This window comes from Mastomys coucha, unplaced genomic scaffold (assembly GCF_008632895.1).
Source record: "Mastomys coucha isolate ucsf_1 unplaced genomic scaffold, UCSF_Mcou_1 pScaffold15, whole genome shotgun sequence".
Taxonomy (NCBI): domain Eukaryota; kingdom Metazoa; phylum Chordata; class Mammalia; order Rodentia; family Muridae; genus Mastomys; species Mastomys coucha.
The window spans coordinates 150,397,767-150,415,648 of NW_022196897.1; the positions used below are offsets into that span (position 1 = coordinate 150,397,767).

The window sequence follows — 17,882 nt, forward strand, 5'->3', positions numbered from 1 at the left end:
AGAATCAAGGCAGTAGTAGATGAGACATGTTGACTATAGGATCTAAACTGGTCCTATATTCTATTCTGGAAATTTGGAACGACAATAAAAGGCCCAATTCCAGGCTTGCCTTCAGAAAGGGCAAGTTTATCCCCATTTTTCTGCCGGAGCAACTGAGACACAGACACACAGACAGACAGACAGTCTCTCTCTCTCTCTCTCTCTCTCTCTCTCTCTCTCTCTCTCTGAGACAGCACAGTAGAAGATCACATCTCTTCTGACACCAGAGAGGTGACTAGAGATGGAGATACTGACAGGTCAGTATTAAGGTGCCCGCTCTCTGCCAACACCCACCGTCCACAACCCTCCACTCCTCTTCCCATAAGTCCAAGCAGCACTCGTGGGAGGAAGCTTCATGCGTAGAACTCGTTGGTGGGGGCTTTTTTGTAGATGGGTTTCTTGCCCAAGTCGTAACTGCCTTCATCCTTCTTCTTCATGCGGTACACCAGCAGCAAGATCAGGAAGACAGCGAAGAGGATGCCTACCACGCCGCCCACGATCAGAGCTGCCGTTAAGAGAGAGTAAGAGCATGAGAGGGGTTCACTGCAACCTCCGGGTCCATGCACTCTTCAGCCTGGCCACTGCTAGTCAATCTCACCATGATCACCCCCGAAATCAAGCAAGATCACACCTCATTAGCATCGGCCTTCATGACTTCCATCTGACAGGAGATGATGAAGTAATAAGATCACAGCCAGAGTGGACCACAGGGCAACACCACCATTTCATCCTACATCTGCCGCAGCCCAAAGCTCAGGCTCATTCCAAACATCACATAGACTCTCCAGCAACATTAAGCCAGGACCAAGGAAAATGGCAGATTGCAGCAACTCATGCAGACATTTCCATCCTTACCATGGGGAACTCTATCCTAGGCCTATGCATCCATCCACTGACAGATACCATATTATACAAACACCCAGAACACGCTAGTGTCTACATTGTCACAGCGCAAACAATTGCCAATTCTCATGGTTTGTGTTCGCGCGTCTTAAAACAGTGGTTCCCATTGGTTTCTCCTTGAACCTCGCACCTTTCCCAGCTGCTGCATTTGATGAGGCAAGCTTCTTCGTCTCTCTCATTGCAACACAGAACAAAACCCTTTCTCTAAAATAATCTACTTCAAGTGCCCAATGAAACCTCTGGCTTTCTTGTGTTCCCCACCACCCCCACCTGGGCCTGAGCAACAGAAAGTGCCTAACAAGTGGCCCTCGCCATCCAGTTTGGTGAAGAGCTCCTGGCTGGAGCCAGGCAATAGTATGCTCCTCCACTTGTATGAGCATCTGTGTCTATCCACCACACCAGGTGGCCTGAATGACTCATTTCTGTTTGTTAGGGTCAGGGACAGAATCCTTCCTGTGGCAGATTGAATCGCCTAATTCGGTTTTACCCAGGCTAAGAAGATTAATTTCCTAGCCCTCTACACACTACACATCTACGCAGAGAATAGAGCAGGAGAGAGCCAGAAGCAACAAGAGTTTTTCTACCAACGAACAAACAAATCAAGAACAAAAGTGCTTCGGGTACCAGAAAAATAGCGTAAAAGCTGCCTCCTGCCTGTCCCCAGCATCTTTTCCTCCCGTAACTCCACTCCCCCTTCAGGTCCTGGATCTGTACTAGGAAGCTCTGCAGGGGCAAGGACTAGCCACAGGTTCAGAAGCCAACTGTGCTGCAGATCAAACATGGAGCTAACCATGTTCTGGCTTTGAGACCTGGCTCCACACTTCAGGATACTGAAGGAGTTCCATGGGTACACAGGAGCCACAGCACACACATCACTGAACTCCTAGGTGCTGTTTAAAAGCCACTGGAGGGGATGTTTCCAGCTGGACTCCACTGGCCAACTGGAGCCTATAGAAATGGCTCATTTCTAGGAAAGATCTTACACTGGTGTGACCACGGGGTGGAGAAGTAAAGGGATAGCCTGGTGTTAGCTCTCCTCTTGCTCCAAGAGCCAGAGCGGGGAGCTCAGTTTTCCCATGAATGAGAATGACTGGCTTAAGACTATACTTTCAGGGATCATTTCTATAATTCATTACTAGAGAAGAATGACTGGCTTTCAAAGTTTTCTTGAAAAGCAAGCAAGCAAACAAACAAACAAAGGCTAATGAGCCGATCTAAATAAAGCTCCACACATGTGAATAGAACCTGTAGCCAGCAGGTCTAAACTACGCCAAGAGTGAAACTCTGCGGTTGAATCTCGACAGAACAGTTTTTTCCACATAGTTCGAAACAAGGCCTAACGGTCTCTAGGGCCCTCACCATGACAGCCACTAACACAAAAGTCTAGTGAAGGAGAAGAGGATGAATGTTGACAGACCAGAGGCAGGACCACACTGTGACCCTGTCACCAGGTGTGCAAGACAGGGCCAGTGAGATCCTGAAATGACAGTGACATATGGGCACAGGGCACTGTATTTACACCTCAGCCTCCTCTGGCCCAGCTGGTTCCCAGGAGACAGGAAATGCCTAGCAAGGGCCTGCAACACCAACACCTCTGAATCAGCCAGTCTCCCTGAACCCCGCCTGCCTAACTGGAAAGTTTGCTCCTTTCTGATATGGAGATGCCCCGCCCTCATCTTGAGCTGCCAGAAGAGAGGGGCACAACCCCCCCCACACACACACACACTGATGTCCCTCATCCAGGCCTGACACAGCCCCTCCTCTGCAAGGCAACACGTTCGCTGACAAGGACCATATTCTAACTCTGTAACACAAAAGCATCCCACGTCCTAACTAAGGGACAAAGAGAGCTCGGGTGATAAGTCAGAACGGCCCTTTACAATTTGCAAAGCGATTCTGTATTCAACCAACTCAAGGAGGCAGCATCCTTCCCATTTTACAGGAGTAAACGGAGGTAGTAGGCTGTACGAAAAGCCAAGGTCATAAGCCTATCGGGAGATAGGAGGGTGAAAGGAGAGCCAATCTAATTCCACCCGGGGCCTCAAGGCTTTCAAGGGAAATTAACCCTTAAATAATTAACTCCCGATGCCGAACTCAAGTCAGGGAAAGGGTTCCGAAAAACACCTGAGGGGCTAGAGGAAACAATTGCTTTTCTATTCTTCAGAAGCCTTTGATTTGCACTCGACTATCCTTCCCAACCACCCAGTCAGGGAGATAAAGCCCTTAGCTGTCCCAATGCAAACTGAGACTATAAGGCACGCCTGTCCGCGTCCGCTCCCCCCCCACCCCCCGCCCCGGAAACCTAAGAGAAAGAAGCAGCCTTACCCGCCAAGACCTCGGTTCTCTCAAAAATGTTGCTGCCCTGGGCAGTGCTGGACATGGACACTTTGTTGGAGACATCATCTCCCACGTTGGAGGGGACCCTTTTGGGAATGACCTCATTCTCTTCCAGTTCCTTGGGCTCTGAGGGGACACGGCTGCCAGGCTGGCCATTCTCCGGGATGTGGTTATCTAGGGGCACCTGAAGGAGGAAGGAGAGCAAAGGGCAGTGAGCACAGCTCAAGAGGAAGCAAGGTGGAAGGGGTCCCTAGAAGAGGACAGGAGAGTCACAGATGCCTCACAGGAAGGAACACAGGTGGGGGCATGGGAGAGGGGCAGCCTTCACGCCTCAGCGGGTATGTGCTGGAGCAACCAGTACAGGTCCTGTGGCGATGCCCCTCAGGGAGGCAACGCCGCTGCAGCTGCTATGAGTGTGTGTCAAGTGCATTGGAGGGTTTTACTCTTAGGGTTCCAAAATGTATTGATGACCATTTTGTCAAGGAGAGGAACAGAGCGCAGCTGTAAAAATGACACAGGGGTTAGGTGATGCAGGAAAACAGGACCACTTCGAGGGCTCAGAGTTTCACAATTCGTCTGGAAAACAGTGCTGGCGAACAGCCGCAAATGGACAAGAGGCTGGGCTCGGCTGTGATCATCTTGTCCAAGGAGAGGGCACGCCCTGTCCATGCCTGTCCCAAGGGAGCCTGGCACGCCAATAAAAAGCCTTCTTAGAAGCCGGAGTCAGATCCCATTATGCACTCACGGGGTTGTATTTTCTGTCACTCTCAGGAGCACAAAAGCAAGAGGGAGAAAGGGGCAGTGGGGGGTGGGGGGAGGGCACTCACCAAGGGCTGAATCACTTCGTGGGGGGTGGGGGGAGGGCACTCACCAAGGGCTGAATCACTTCGGGGAAGGACTTGGGCTCCTCCGTGTCATCTGCAAGGTTAGAAGAAACAGCTGTGTGAACACAAGGTCCGTCATGTCCCAGAACCGACTCCCTCGGCTGTGGCTAGTGGAGATGTACCCCGGTAATGCACAAAGCTGTCCCATGCCTCCTGAACTCTAAACCCTTATGGGTAAAGAAACGGCAGTCTGGAAGATGGCTAGAAAGGCAAAATGCCCCTGGACGAAGTAGCACACATCTGTAATCCAGAAGCGAGTTCAAGACCAGCCTGAGCCACACGGGGAAGAACTGGTCTCAAACATTAAAGTTAGAGAGCAAGGTTAGTCAGTGGTAGATCAAGGCCCTAGGCTTAATCTCTATCAGGAAGGATAGCGCCACTTTAACTGAAATTTACATCTGAACAAGCTCCCCAAGGAATTTACTTTTGGGAAGGAAACAGTTAACTGTAATGCTAAACACCGCACATTGGTGAACATAAAATTAACCACAGGAGGCAAAGAGTTAGCTTGCCTCTTGGCTGCAACCCTTTGTAGACTGTCCTGGAACATAAATAAATGTACACCATGGTATACTCAGTGTACACAGTATACAAAATTTACTTATAAAAATACTGAGTGCATGGTAAGTGCTCAGACTGGAACTCAGTTCAGTCCACAACGGATTCACAGTCCTCCCGACACTCATTTTACGTAGTAAGAACCAACGCTCGCCGGGATGTGATGGCGCACGCCTTTAATCCTAGCACTTGGGAGGCAGAGGCAGGCGGATTTCTGAGTTCGAGGCCAGCCTGGTCTACAGTGTGAGTTCCAGGACAGCCAGGGCTACAGAGAAACTCTGTCTCGAAAAACCAAAACCAAAAAAAAAAAAAAGAAGAAGAACCAATGCTCAAAGTAGAAGACAACGCTGGAATTCTGGACTGTGCAAAGGCCCTGAAGGGGGGCACTTAACAGCTGTCTGATCCAGAGGCCACCAGTCAAAGCCCAAGAAAGCCCCAATATCTGGTCACACCCCAAGAAACCGCCCTCCCTCCGCCTCATCTGAAGCAGGGGCTTGTTTCCGGCTCCCCTCTCCATATCTCAGCCCACACACAACGCCTCCCACTCCACCCCCAACTTTTGAGCCAGTACTTTTCCTTTCCTGCGGTTGGGGGTGGGGGAGCGGAAAACACTCTGGGCCCTTCCCCACGCTCCCTCTACCCTCCACCAGAGGGAGGAGCCTAGTGGACAGGTTCAGGCTAGCGCCTGCAAACTCCGAATGGAATGAATTCAAAGTTGTTTACAACTCACCCCAGAGACCCTGGGGGTGGGAAAATGTTACTTTTGTTTCCCCTTTTGAAGTGGAGAGGGGAGCGCTGTAGGAAAATCTCTACTCAAATCCACCTCTCCCACACGGGGCAGCCACGATTCCCTGCAGCCCAGGGCCCCCAGCCTGCCCAAGCACACCCCCATACCCAGATCTCCGGAACCAGAGAGCTCAAAGTCATCGGAGTCCTGTTCGAGGCCCCCTGCATCTTCATCATCCGGGAGAGCTCCAGAGAAGTACCTGCCTTCCAGGAGGTCCTGCGGGTCTATGACCTCAGTCTCTCGAATCTAGAAAGAGAGGTGGTTACCGACACGATCCAAAAGGCCCATCTTCCTCCTCCCTCTGGATGCTCTTGGAGGCCGAGTGCCCCAGAACCAAAGTGAATCAGGATTATAGGACCAAATCAGAAGCCTTGGGTCCTGTCCCCCATCTACTGTGTAACCCTATACAAGTCTCTTCACCATTCTGGGTTAATAAAAATATTTCAAGTGGTAACAAATAAGTTATTAATATTTCTAGGTATCATTTACTGAGCCACCTATGATATCTCAGGCTGCTTCTAATAGCAGTTGTTAATTCATTTTACAAGTAAGACCCAGCACAAAAGGCTATATAAGTCATTCTCTTCTGGTGGTACAAGTGGCAAGCAGCAGGCAGGCAGAAGTGCATGACAGGCCACCGGACTTCAGGACCAGAGGTTCCCATGCACACAGGCAGGCCCCAGCTGGGGTCCTAGGACGGAAGGCAGCTGATTTCCAGATGGAAGGCAGGTAGGCTACTGGCTCTGGGCCTGCCCTGCTGGGAACATGTCCCAACTGAGTCAGATTGGACTGAAACAGGCAGGACAGGTTCACTCACACGCACCACACGACAGCCACAGCGCTCAGACTGGGTGACTCAACGGCACACTCCAGAATTCACGGACTTCTCTGAAATGGCTAGTCTTCTGGTACAGGGCACATAGATCCTTGCTCTCACAGACCACGTCACTCAGGTCTCATCCCAAGGAGACCCATAGCCTGTGGTCAATTCTCAACAAACAGCTTTTAAAAGAAAACTATCCATGAAGCCCCCCCCCAAAAAAAAACACCACTTATTTTTGCCCCCTCCCCCACCCTGCCTCCTAGTCCAGCTTTAGGGCCCTAGGGTGCTCTAAGGTGCCCACTGCCCTTCCGCTAGTCTCTGGACTCAGGCTTGCTCTTGTAAACAACCAGGTGCAAGGGTCACTCTTTTCAGGCCTTCCCTCCCCCCGGTCCCCAGGACTACAGAGGATGAAGCCCTGCTTAGAAATTCAACTATGAACTAGACATTCAGACATTTCACAGAATTCTTAAAGAGAATTCAAACCAGAAACAAGGTAGTGACTACCCTAACACCATATAAAACTCAGGGTAGAAAGTGGCCAGGGTTACGTCTGCCAGCCCCAGGATGTCCTTCACCCAACCGAGATCACAGTGACATGGTGGAGACAAGCAGCAGGAATGTCCATGTATCCCTGAGACTTTGAGACTGAGTGGCAGGAGCGAGCGGTCAGGAGAGAAGCTTAGGGAAAAGGCTTCCTCCTCCACTCTCTCTCCCACAAGCTTCCGGGGAGAGGAGGCAAGGAGGCAAGAGCTGACTGTGCCCTCTGCCCACCCCCTTGCTCAGGAAACTAGATTCTGGGAAAGGAGCTGGGAGGAAGTCAGCAGGCAGGCATCTCTCTCTCCCCCAGGGCAGGGAAATCAATGCAGAGTGCTTGGTACATGTGGGAGTGGGGAGCCAGCAGGGGTTAAGCCCGGCTTTCAGATGACTTCACGACTCCGGAATCAATCGGGAGCTGTGGAGCTGCTGGGACTGGAATTCCAGCCCCCGCACAGGGCCCGTGCCGGGTGGCTTTGGCTTGGCAGCACAGCAAGAGGGCTTCTCCGTGGTTGTACCAAGTGCCCTAGACGGCAGGCATGATCCCAACCCCCAACGCCTCGCTACAAAATTCCCTAGGGTTCAAAATCCACAACAGCAAAGCCTCCATGGCTTACAGTGTGCCAGGCCTTAACGTGCACGCACTGGGGATGACGCAGACCCTCCTGGCAAGGGTGGAAACCACAGCTCAAAAAGGCAACTCATTTCTTCTAAGGTCACAGAAGCAGAAGTGACCAACAAGCCCAGCAGCCGGGCATGAGATCACCTGCCTGGGCTTCTAGCCACAGACACAACATAGGAACACCATTTCTGCTTAGGGCTACCAGCCAGCCCTGGGCTAGACAGGAACCCGAACTGGGTGTGTCTAATCCAGCTAGGGGTGGGGGCTTGAGGAGGGAGGAGGAAAGGAGAGGCAGGTAGAGATACTCTGACCACCAAAGCCTGAAAGACTGGTCACAAGATGTTAAAGTTCAAACTCCTCTGGGTGCGCGCGCACGCGCGCACACACACACTCACTCACTCACTCTCTCTCTTTAACACAAGCGTGCGTGGAGGTTTTTAGCCTGGGGGCTTAGATTCCAACTCAGGTCTGACCTACCCCACACCTCGCCCCTAGGTAGGAGCCTTGGAATGCCAGCCACACACAGAACCTCCCGTAATCTGTGAAAGTGTTCCGGGTGTTACAAAACAGCCCAGGAGATTGGAGATAAGGACATTCATTGCCTAGCACGTGGTCTAGTAGTGATTACTTCAATCTCCCATTAGAGAAACTCGTGTGTGTGTGTGTGTGTGTGTGTGTGTGTGTGTGTGTGTTCTAGCACGTGAGTGTGTGTAGCTGTCAAGATCTGACTGTGGTAAACTGAGGCTGAAACCAAGATGTATTCCTGGTTCAGCCTCCTTTGGAACACCTGGTCCCCTCCCACCCCTTCTTTTAGGGGGACAGGGTCTCTCTCTAGGTAGTCTTGGCTAGCCTGGCACTCCTTAGGTAGCCGACTAAGAAGCTGGCCTCCGCCTCTTCAGTGTTGGGATTTGAGGAGTTGTACCGCCATGGGCAGCCCCCTACCCCCTTCGTCTTTGTGTTAAATTCCAGAGGAAAGGAATATCACACCAGGCCCCACCCTCCAGCCAGGGTCGGACCCTTCCTTGCAGAGGTTGGAAAACTCTTCAGAGGTGTGGAGAGGACGCAAGAATTAACCTCTTCAGTGAGTCAGAGGCTTCTGGGACAGATGAGGGGACATGAGACATTCAGCTTCTTGGAGCTCGGAAGGCATCTCCTCTTTGGCCCCTTTCTGGTTCCTCCTATGCTCGAAATCTCTAACAAGCAAAAACTGCCCAGGTGGACAGGAGCCACTGAGGACAAGCTGTCAAGACAGAACTAACCATGCCCGTGGGTGCTTGTTTGTGAGGCGGAGAAGGCACCAACAACCTTTCCTTCCCCCACTCTTTTCAAACAAGGTCCATTCAGTAGTCTGGGGTAGCTTCGGAAAACCTGGCCACCCAGCAGCAGGCAGACCCAACCCTAACCAGAGAGGGACCCAGTCTTGCTCCTGATTACAGATGTGGTCTGTTCACCTGAGCTCACCCAACCCTGCCCAGGAACGTGTGCCCGCGTGTATGTGCATGCACATGCACACCTCCTGGGTCCTCAGGTCTCATCTTTGTCCCTTTCACAAACACAACCAGAAGCTGGATGAAGAAGGTGGTGGGTTGGTCTGCGTGCAGGGGATCTTACTGGCCTGGTAGCTGACTAGTAAGAAATCTGACCTAGTGCTAGATCTCTATAGCTAGAGATCCTGAGTTCTTCCCCAAACTGTGCAGAGGAAAGAGTAGAGGTAGGAATACTGTGTTTTACAGGAAGTAACCCCTGCCAGGAGAAGGCATCTGAGGCCACAGCCCAACCGTCTAGTTTTATGACCTCTGAGACAGATTACTTTGCCAGGGTCAGTCAGGCAGCTAGCAGCAGACCTGGACTCACACCTAGGCTGCTCACCATCCTGGTTAAGTGGCCTCCCGCCCCCTTTCTGGAGCCTTGGCGGACCCCAGAGTTCTCAGCGAATACACAGGCTGTTGCCTGAAAGCAGGATGAGAAGCCACTGATTCTATCTCAAAGTCCCATGATGCCCATCACCCCAGGAACAACACAGGGATTGGGGTGACTAGCAAAAGTCCCCACTCTATAGCAGGCTCCGTCCCTGCATAAGGCCCTTTAATCTTCTCAACAGCACAGCATCATGAGACGTTCTGCCTGGCCCACAGGTGAGTCATTCATCCAAGGGTCACAGTTAGGAGCGAACAACACTGGATTCATACCCAGGCCTTTCTCTAAACCATGTCCTGTCTACAGCCAGGTTTGTCACAATCGCCTGCTCATTCTTCCCCTTTAGTCTACCCAAAGCCCACTGGACACTAGCTGAGCCAGGGCTCCTGGAGCCCCCCACCTTCCCTCGCCTGGGAATAAACAAAGGTGAAAGTGTTATGGCTTAAACAAAGGGACAGAAACTTGGCTGGAAAACCAAGGAGGGCTTGGCAAACAGTGAACTAGTGAGAGCTTCCTACCTGCCTCCTCCCGACAGAAGGCAGGGTCAAGCCCACACCTGATCAGATTCTGAGGGAGAAACCATAAGGATGATACTGGGCTGAGTCAGGTTAGGGGCAAGGGAACACCCATAAACCAACTCCTGGGCTCCCAAGTAGTTCTACAGCCCCACCAACCCTTATTTACTGGAGTGGGCAAGAGCCACAGGCAAAAATCACAGCCCGACCATTTCCTGTGAAGTCTAGGAGTTTGTTCTGGCTTTAAGTCCTCAGTTTCTTCTTTTGTAATCAGGGCTGGGAAGCACCTTGCAGAATGAAGGTCAAGGGAATGAATCCAAGTGCACAGGTGACCCAGCAGGTGACTGGTGCATAGCAGGTGCTCCATAGGTGGTTATAAAAACTCCACCCACCTTCCTTCTGCATAGGAGAGAGGAATGCTCAATGAGCCGAAGAGGAATCTTGCTGAAGCAGCTGCAGGGCTGGGGAGGCCCTGGCCATCAGGTGGGAGGTGCTTTTGCAAGCTAGAGAGGGGTATGACAACCCTGCGGGTTCTACTGTGGGAGACCAGAGAGACCCAGCTGAAAAGGTCAGCTTCTTCAAACTCAGGGATGGGCAGAAACCTGCCCATCCCTAAGTGTTGAGCACATTATCCTAAGCAAACAGAGACAGAGGAAATCTGTGCTTTTCCAGGAGTAGTGGAAGGCACTACCCAAAGGTACCCAAAACGCTTCTTGTGACCTAGAGCCTCTATTTCCTGGCTTGCCTTGAGGAAGGAAGAAAAAAACCTAAAAGTCAAAAAGAAGTCACACACCAAACATTCAGTGTGATGCCCTGGGACCTGAAAGGGTTAAGCAAGGTCTGGGGGAGGAGGGGTTGTTGAGTGAGGGTTCAAATGTCCGCTCTGCCCACTTCAAGGTCAAGTTACTTTGAACACAATCACCCTGTAGAGAGCCAGGCCTGGCACAGTAAGCAGCCAGCTCTTCACCATGCCCAGAGCAACCCATTCCCACAAGAACTCTAGGATCATGGGGTGCCAGCCAGGAATGAGGGGGATTGGTCAGGAGCCTGTGGGCAAACCCCTCCCAGGGACCAATCCAGCTCTCTCATCACTCACTTCCTAGGTGGTCCCTGGTGGTTGATTCCCTTTCGGGGTCTTGGTTTCCCCACCTGTAAAAGGTCTCAAAGAGACAAGCCTCCCTCTGTCCTGAGGCCTGGTTACCAAACTGGGCATTGCTCCGATTACCAGTGGAGACAGCTGGGGAGGGACTGGCTCCCTCAAGGCCTCAGAGACAGAGGTGCATTGAAGCTAGGGCTTGTAATCTAGGCAGCAGATCCAAAATCCCCGCTGGATCTGAGGCTGGCCAGAAGACTCTTAGCATGCAAACAAGCCTCCTGTGTTTTGAGAACAGAGTCCAGGGCCTTTGCAGCTCTGGATCTACCAGAGCCTGGCTTACAGGCCCCTGCACCTCCCCCGGCGACTGGGGAAGCCCGGAATTCTGACCAGGTCAATCCATCTCAATCTTCTTGAAGCTGGACTTCCCCGGAGGCATGGAGTGTCCCCACTCTAAGTGCCCAGCCCAGCCATTTGCTTGCAGCCCAGAGGCTGGCGAGGTGCAGCCAGTCCCCACAGGTTAGGCCATTACAGCCTGCTGCACTCAGTCACTGTTTCCATAAGCGCCAGCCTCACCCTACCTCCCTTTCCATTACCCTGGGTGTCACCTGACCAGCAGCCCCTCCTTTGCCAGAGAAAACTAGGGCAGCCAACTCCCTATACGAGGAGGGCGGAGAGGGGCAGGCAAAGAGCAAAGGGTGGGGGAACATTCAATGAGAGGCTGTAACTCAAGGTGGAAAGAAACGCCACTGCCACTGGCGGGTGACTGTAAAGAAGACAAGTGACAGTTGTAAAGTGTCAAAGGTGGCCGGCTGGGGTGGTCCATGGCTGTAATCCCAGCACTTGGGAAGCAGAGGCAGGAGGCTCAGGAATTCAAGGCCAACCTCAACTACATAGGGAATTCAAAGCCAGCCTGGGCTACATGAGACTCTTATTTCTGGGGGGGGGTGGGGGGGGTGGGAGGGGGAAGAAATCAGTGATCTTTTGAATCCCACAGCCCTCTAAGATAAATGTTCTAAACTCCAAGAATCATACTAGCCCATTTAGGTTTTCTGCACATATACAGACGCCATGACCCAAAGCCAACCTCTGGCCAAGTCTAGTCGTGAATAATAAATTCAACTGAAGCCAGAAGTTTATAAGTTTGCTAAGTAACTATGATGGCTATCAAGTGACACAGGTGTTTTATAGAGGACACTGGGGCTCTCACATCAACAAAGTGACTTATTAACTCCCTGTGTGTCCCTGGGTGAGTGGCAGAGCTGGGGCAGACTCAAGAGGCTTTCTGGCTATAAAATGCACCCACATTTCCTGCTTCCCAGCCTCTAGCAGACACTACCAGACAGGTCTGCCAGGGGCAGGCGGGTGCCCAAAGGTCACCAGTGGGTTAATAACAAACCAGCTCTACAAGGCACGTTTCTCTAGGGTTAAATCAGACCCCAATGCTACGCCTGTAGGTTCTCCTAGTCCCTAGCAGGAAAAAAAAAAATGCCTTCTCAGAACATTGCCTTTGCTTGTCCACCAAAGCCTAGAACACTTCTTGTAGTCATTCAGCTACCTCAAGTCACTTGCCCTTCCTAGGAAAAGTAGAGTAAGTCTTAGCTTGACCTGTGTCCTAAGACCTGGTACCCTTGTAAGCACACACACACTCTCTCTTTCTCTCTCTTTCTCTCTTTCTCTCTCTCTCTCTCTCTCTCTCTCTCTCTCTCTCTCTCTCTCTCTCTCTCTCTCTCTCTCTCTCACACACACACACACACACACACACACACACAAGCGCTGCCTGGGACACCTGCAGATTCTGCAGGAGAGGTGGGGCTGCCTGGAACTGGTTCTTGTTTAAATATAAACCCATCTGATAACCTGCAAACAACCCACTTCGAAGATAAACAAATATAAGATTTGAGCTCCATCAGCCCCACCTCTAGGCTCTACCCTGCCCACCTAGCAGCTGCAGGACTGGATGTGGGGGAGGCGAGAGGTCCTAGGCGAGTCAGGGAACGGTCGGTCGCTGAGGAATGTCTCCTGTTCCACTACTTGGAGGTATGCTCCATCTCCTTGGCAAGCTCATCAACTTGAGGCCTCACCACCCGATCTTTTAATTAATTTATTATTGATTTATTAGAGCTAGCGAACTGAAGTCAGAGCCTCAACAGACCAGGAGGTTAACCAGCAAGCCCACTGTCACATTATGGACCACAATCTAAGGGGGAATCCCTGTGACCCAATTAATACCCTACCCACTCCAAAAACGTCTCAGAATCCTAGTGCTAATCAAACCTGAATGGCACTAGCTTTGACTCTTGAGTTCAGCCCAGCTGAAGCCTCGGTGTTACTTAAGGATGTGGGTTTGGAGAGGTGTACCAAGGTCATTTCACCTGCTCTGTACCACTGTCCAGGATCCACATGCACATACAGGCGCTGTGTGAATGTTTCAAGGCTCTAGACACTAATACCGAACTCCCAAAAGCCAAGATAAAAACCCAAAATGAACAAAACCCCTCAGACCTTCATGCCCATTCCAACATTCCTACCAGAGCTATGCTTATTAGCCAAGAGACTGATAGGAAGTGGTGACTCAGGCAGCCTGTAGTAAGACAGTTGACTCACACAGCCCAGTCCATCCCATTCCCCTACTTTTAAGCATTCATTTGGAAATCACAGCAACTCATCTAGTCCAAGAGGCTGAGAAAACAGCTAGGGGCAAATCTCTTCCAACAGAGAGCCCAGCTCCCCAGCTCCCCATTCAAGCCAGCTCAGCACTCCAAGTCCTTGGAAAAGCCTCCTGTTTCTAGGAGCTAGGGATGGCAGGAGCTGAATGTCCACCCTACTTCTCTTCTGAGACAGGGACTTGTTTAGAGTTTACCAAAGAAGCCAAGAGAACTCCCCTTCCCCTCCCCATTGGGCAGTGGAGCAAGGAGGACACTCAGATGGCAATGGTCCAGCCTCATTTTGGAGATAGGAGGCTGAGCTCTAGACATGAGGTATGTTTGCTAGCAACACAGAAGTCCCAAGGTTATCTGATGTCACCATTATCTAGAATGTTCTCTAAGGGACAATCTAAACAGACACCTAGCAGTCTCCTGATCTTGGCAAACACTGCATTCCTTTGAGCATCAGCTTTCTGTGAAAAGCGAGATAAAGACGCCCATACTGCAGTACCAAACTACAGTCAGTCACCCTAGCAGTAAGTGACTTTGGAGTACTTTTTAGAACGAAGTTTTATTGTGAGTTTATTCCGTCATACAATCACACTGTCTATGGGGAAGGTAGGGGTTTCACTAGAAGGAATGAGGCAGAATTCTGGTCCCAGATGTGAATGGGGTGGGTGGGTAAGTATGGGCTGTCCCTTTCCATAATTTGATGGTGTGATTTCATTTCCCGGAGGGAAGGCCTTAGATGTCATGAGGTTTCCAAACCTCCTTTTGAATAATTAGTACTTGATTATCAACCAAGTATCAGAGGGCTGAAAAAGAGACTCAGGGAGAGGAAGGACCTGGGTTGGATTCCCAGCACCCTCTTAGCATCTCACAACTGTCTGTAGCTCCAGTTCCAGGAGAACCAACATCCTCTCCTGGCCTCCTTAGGCCCAGGATATAGACATATACACAGACATGGACTCAGACAGAATACACACACAGTAGTGAAGGAGCAATCAAGAATGAGACGGGGGAAGGGGGGGGTCTCTTCTTGAAACCTCCTGATTTTGCGGAAGATCCCTCCCAGTTAAGAGGTCTCTCCCAATCCTGCTGAGCTCTCCAAATCATGGTCCAAATACTTTCCCGGATGTGTGGTACCTCTATGGGTTCCCAAGAAGTCCCAAGAAGTCTCACCAGCCACTCCTAGGCCCTAGAACCTCCTAGATGTCTGCACTCAGCCCTTACTTGCGTGCGGCCAAGGAGAGAGTTCTCAGGCAGACTAGAAACGTCTTTAAGTTGAAGCACACCAGGTGGGAGGGAGATACTTCCTCAGAACTGCCTGGGATTGGTGCCAAGGCAGTGGGCTGTGCCCCTGGGCAGCAACACCTTGGCCCACGCCCCTCACCCCCTCCCAACCCCCATCCCAAAACAAGGCTGCCTTTAATTGGCCAGGCTGGGAGGGGCACGAGGCAGATGGGGGAATGCTCCCAGCTGGACAGGGAGAACAGGTTTAGGATGGCAAACCCGCCAAGCAGAGGAGAGGGCAGCAGCGGGGTGTTTAGCTTGGGCTCCCTTCCCCAAATCTGGGTTTGGACTAAACCTAAAATTTGGAGAAAGGCCCGAGTAACATGAGCTACTCTGTGAGAGAGTAGATGGCCTGCCTGTATACTCCGTATTAAATGATTCTCATTTAATCTTTCAATATACTTTTCTGGAAAAGAGAATACAAGAACATAATCACATGTGCTGGGTTTTTTTGTTGTTGTTGTTGTTTTTGGTGGTGGTGGTGGTGTTTTGATTGGGGGGGGCGTATTGTTCAGTTATCAGAAAGTGCTCAATAAATCCTAACAGCTGTTAGCTAAACCCTCTCCCTAGGCTTCATTCTCTCTCCCTCTCCCTCTCTCTCCTACGAAGGGAGAAAGAAAAGCAGATAATATCATTTGCTTCTCCAGCCTAAGAGACACTCGGTCCGATTTTTCTGACCACAATCTAAGGGGGGAAATCCCTGTGACCCAATTAAAGAAAAGATGCCCGACATTAGGCAGGGAGGAGGGAGGACTGAGGTCAGGACCAGAGATTGAGTCTGAGGCCTCCGGAAGCAGCTGCTTGAGGCTGGCTTCTCCCCCTTGCTAGATCAGGTCACCCAAAGCAGGCCTGGCAAAACCTACCTCCCCCGAACCACATCCTTCTGACTTATCAGGGGGACACTGCGGTCTACTCCTCCCCCAAAACACCTGCTGGCTTAGCAGCCAGAGGGGAGATCAATGACATGTGACTGGCCACGTGGTGACCTCAGCCATCTCCTAGGTCCTTTTTCCTCACACTGCTCAGCCAGCATTCCTTCAGATGTCCCGGAGGAAGGACTCAACTTCAGAATAGCCTTTAGCAGCTCATCTGGAGTAAATGCAACAGAAAGGCATTCAGGGCTCGCTCAGCCACCACCTTTCTGCAACGCTGCCCTTCACTTTAGTGGAAAGCCAGTCCCTCATATTCTGGTTCATCCCACTCACACTCGCAGCGCCTTGAGACTTTCCAATCCTGAACATCAACAGATGTTAGACCAGTCTTGAATTATGGGAAAACGGGACCTAACAGCAGCCACAGGGGCTAGAAGATGAAAGCAGGCATTTCCATGCTTGGCCGTCTAACTTATGCCTGACTCAGCCCGGTTATTAGCTGTGTGGCCTTCAGCAAGTTACTTAACTTCTCTCCTGCCTCAGGACTAGTTTAAGAACATTCAACAGTGAGGTTTTCTGAAATTAAACACATTTGATTCCAAAGCCACCGGGAAGCTATCAGTACAGAAAAAAAAAAAATGTAATGGGTTCGGTATCTAACTGGAATTGTGCTGGGCATTGCACACGCTCTTATTTCTCACCTGGAGGCTCCTGAACACAAATAACTATTCCCTAAGTAAGACCAGAGAAAAGGTGGCTTTCAAAAGAACATTAACGATTAAACTTCAGAGTCACTCCCCCTAAAACTTGGACTAACGGTACAAATGGCCCACGCTCCTGTGTCAGACCCCCCTCTCCCATAAACTGTCATGCCCGGTAACTTCCCTTTCGAGTCTGCCTCCTAAACGCGAGGACAAAGCTGAAATGGCCCTAGGTCCCTGTTGACTCTAACAGGGACCCTGAAAAGGAAAGGTTTCTTTAGGCTCCCTGGAACGTTTTCTCCTCCAGGTCCTTCTCCCTACTCAGGTGGGTGCCTCAATTTCCCCGTGTGAGGTTTCAACCAAAACACTTCTCCCAAAAACTGTTATAACTCAATCTCTAGTCTGGAGCTGATAGGAAAGCTGACTTGTGAGTCCACTCTGGAAAAATGAGGAACCCAACCTTTTAGACAGCCTAAAGCAGTAAGGATCACCTCACGATCTGTTCTGTAGGTAGGAAAGGTGACCTTAGAAGGAGCTGATCTTGCCCCTTAAGTCAGTCGTAGCAAGACTGTGGCCAGAACGAAGGCCAAGACTCAGTTCTCTCCATTCCCCAGGGTACGTGAAGCGGGGTGTCCCCGCACAGCCCTAAAGTTTTCAGGCTCCCGAATACAAGCTGCTCACCTCGTCCCCAGACCATCTCAGACTCCAGCCTCCTGCTCTGGACACCCAAAGGGCCACTCCGCGGGCAGAGCCAGCACTGGGATCACAAAGTAGGGGTGAGGGTGTGGGAGGAGAAAAGTTGACACCAACTTAGTCACGTCCCACTCCGGAGCCCAGAGGCCAGGCTAAGTCCAGAGCGCAGAGCAACAGGCTAGGGGTGCACGGCGCGCGGAGGAGTCTCCCGCAGTCTTCCCGCGACCCCAGAGCAAAGTTTCCTCATAAAGTTCTCCCTGTCTCGGCGTCCGGAGGGAGTGGGGGGAGCACAGCTCATGATGCACCCTACTCCCTCCCGATCCCGGGATTTGGGGGAACAAAGAAGGCACCCTCTCACCTACCCCACCCCCTTCTCTAAGATATCCCTCAAACACATACCGACTCGCCAGGAACCGCGGGGAAGCCTCCGAGGAGCAGGAACAGCAGCGGCGCAAGCAGGCAGGCAGGCGCCATGGCTTCAACAGCACAAACCAGTGGCCCAGAGCGGGCGCGCAGCCCTTCTTATAGGCGGCAGCCCCGCCCCGCCCACAGTGCTCGCCCGCACCGCCCGGAATTCCCCCGGGAAAGCTTGTGCCTGCGGGGTGCTGCGCCCGGCAAGCTGGAAACTACTAGGGTGGGAGCCACCCGCCCGGGGACCCGCCC

General features: G+C 51.6%; 1 protein-coding gene across 1 annotated transcript; it reads right to left on the minus strand.

Annotated features, from left to right (window-relative positions):
* Positions 1-108: 108 nt before the first annotated feature.
* Positions 109-17,765, minus strand: Sdc4 (syndecan 4). The gene is made up of 5 exons (XM_031372700.1): positions 17,619-17,765; positions 5,616-5,754; positions 4,151-4,197; positions 3,268-3,463; positions 109-544 (listed from the first exon to the last, which is right to left on the minus strand). The coding sequence occupies exons 1-5, from the start codon at positions 17,691-17,693 to the stop codon at positions 393-395; spliced, it is 609 nt and encodes a 202-aa protein (XP_031228560.1). The 5' UTR covers positions 17,694-17,765; the 3' UTR covers positions 109-392.
* Positions 17,766-17,882: the final 117 nt, after the last annotated feature.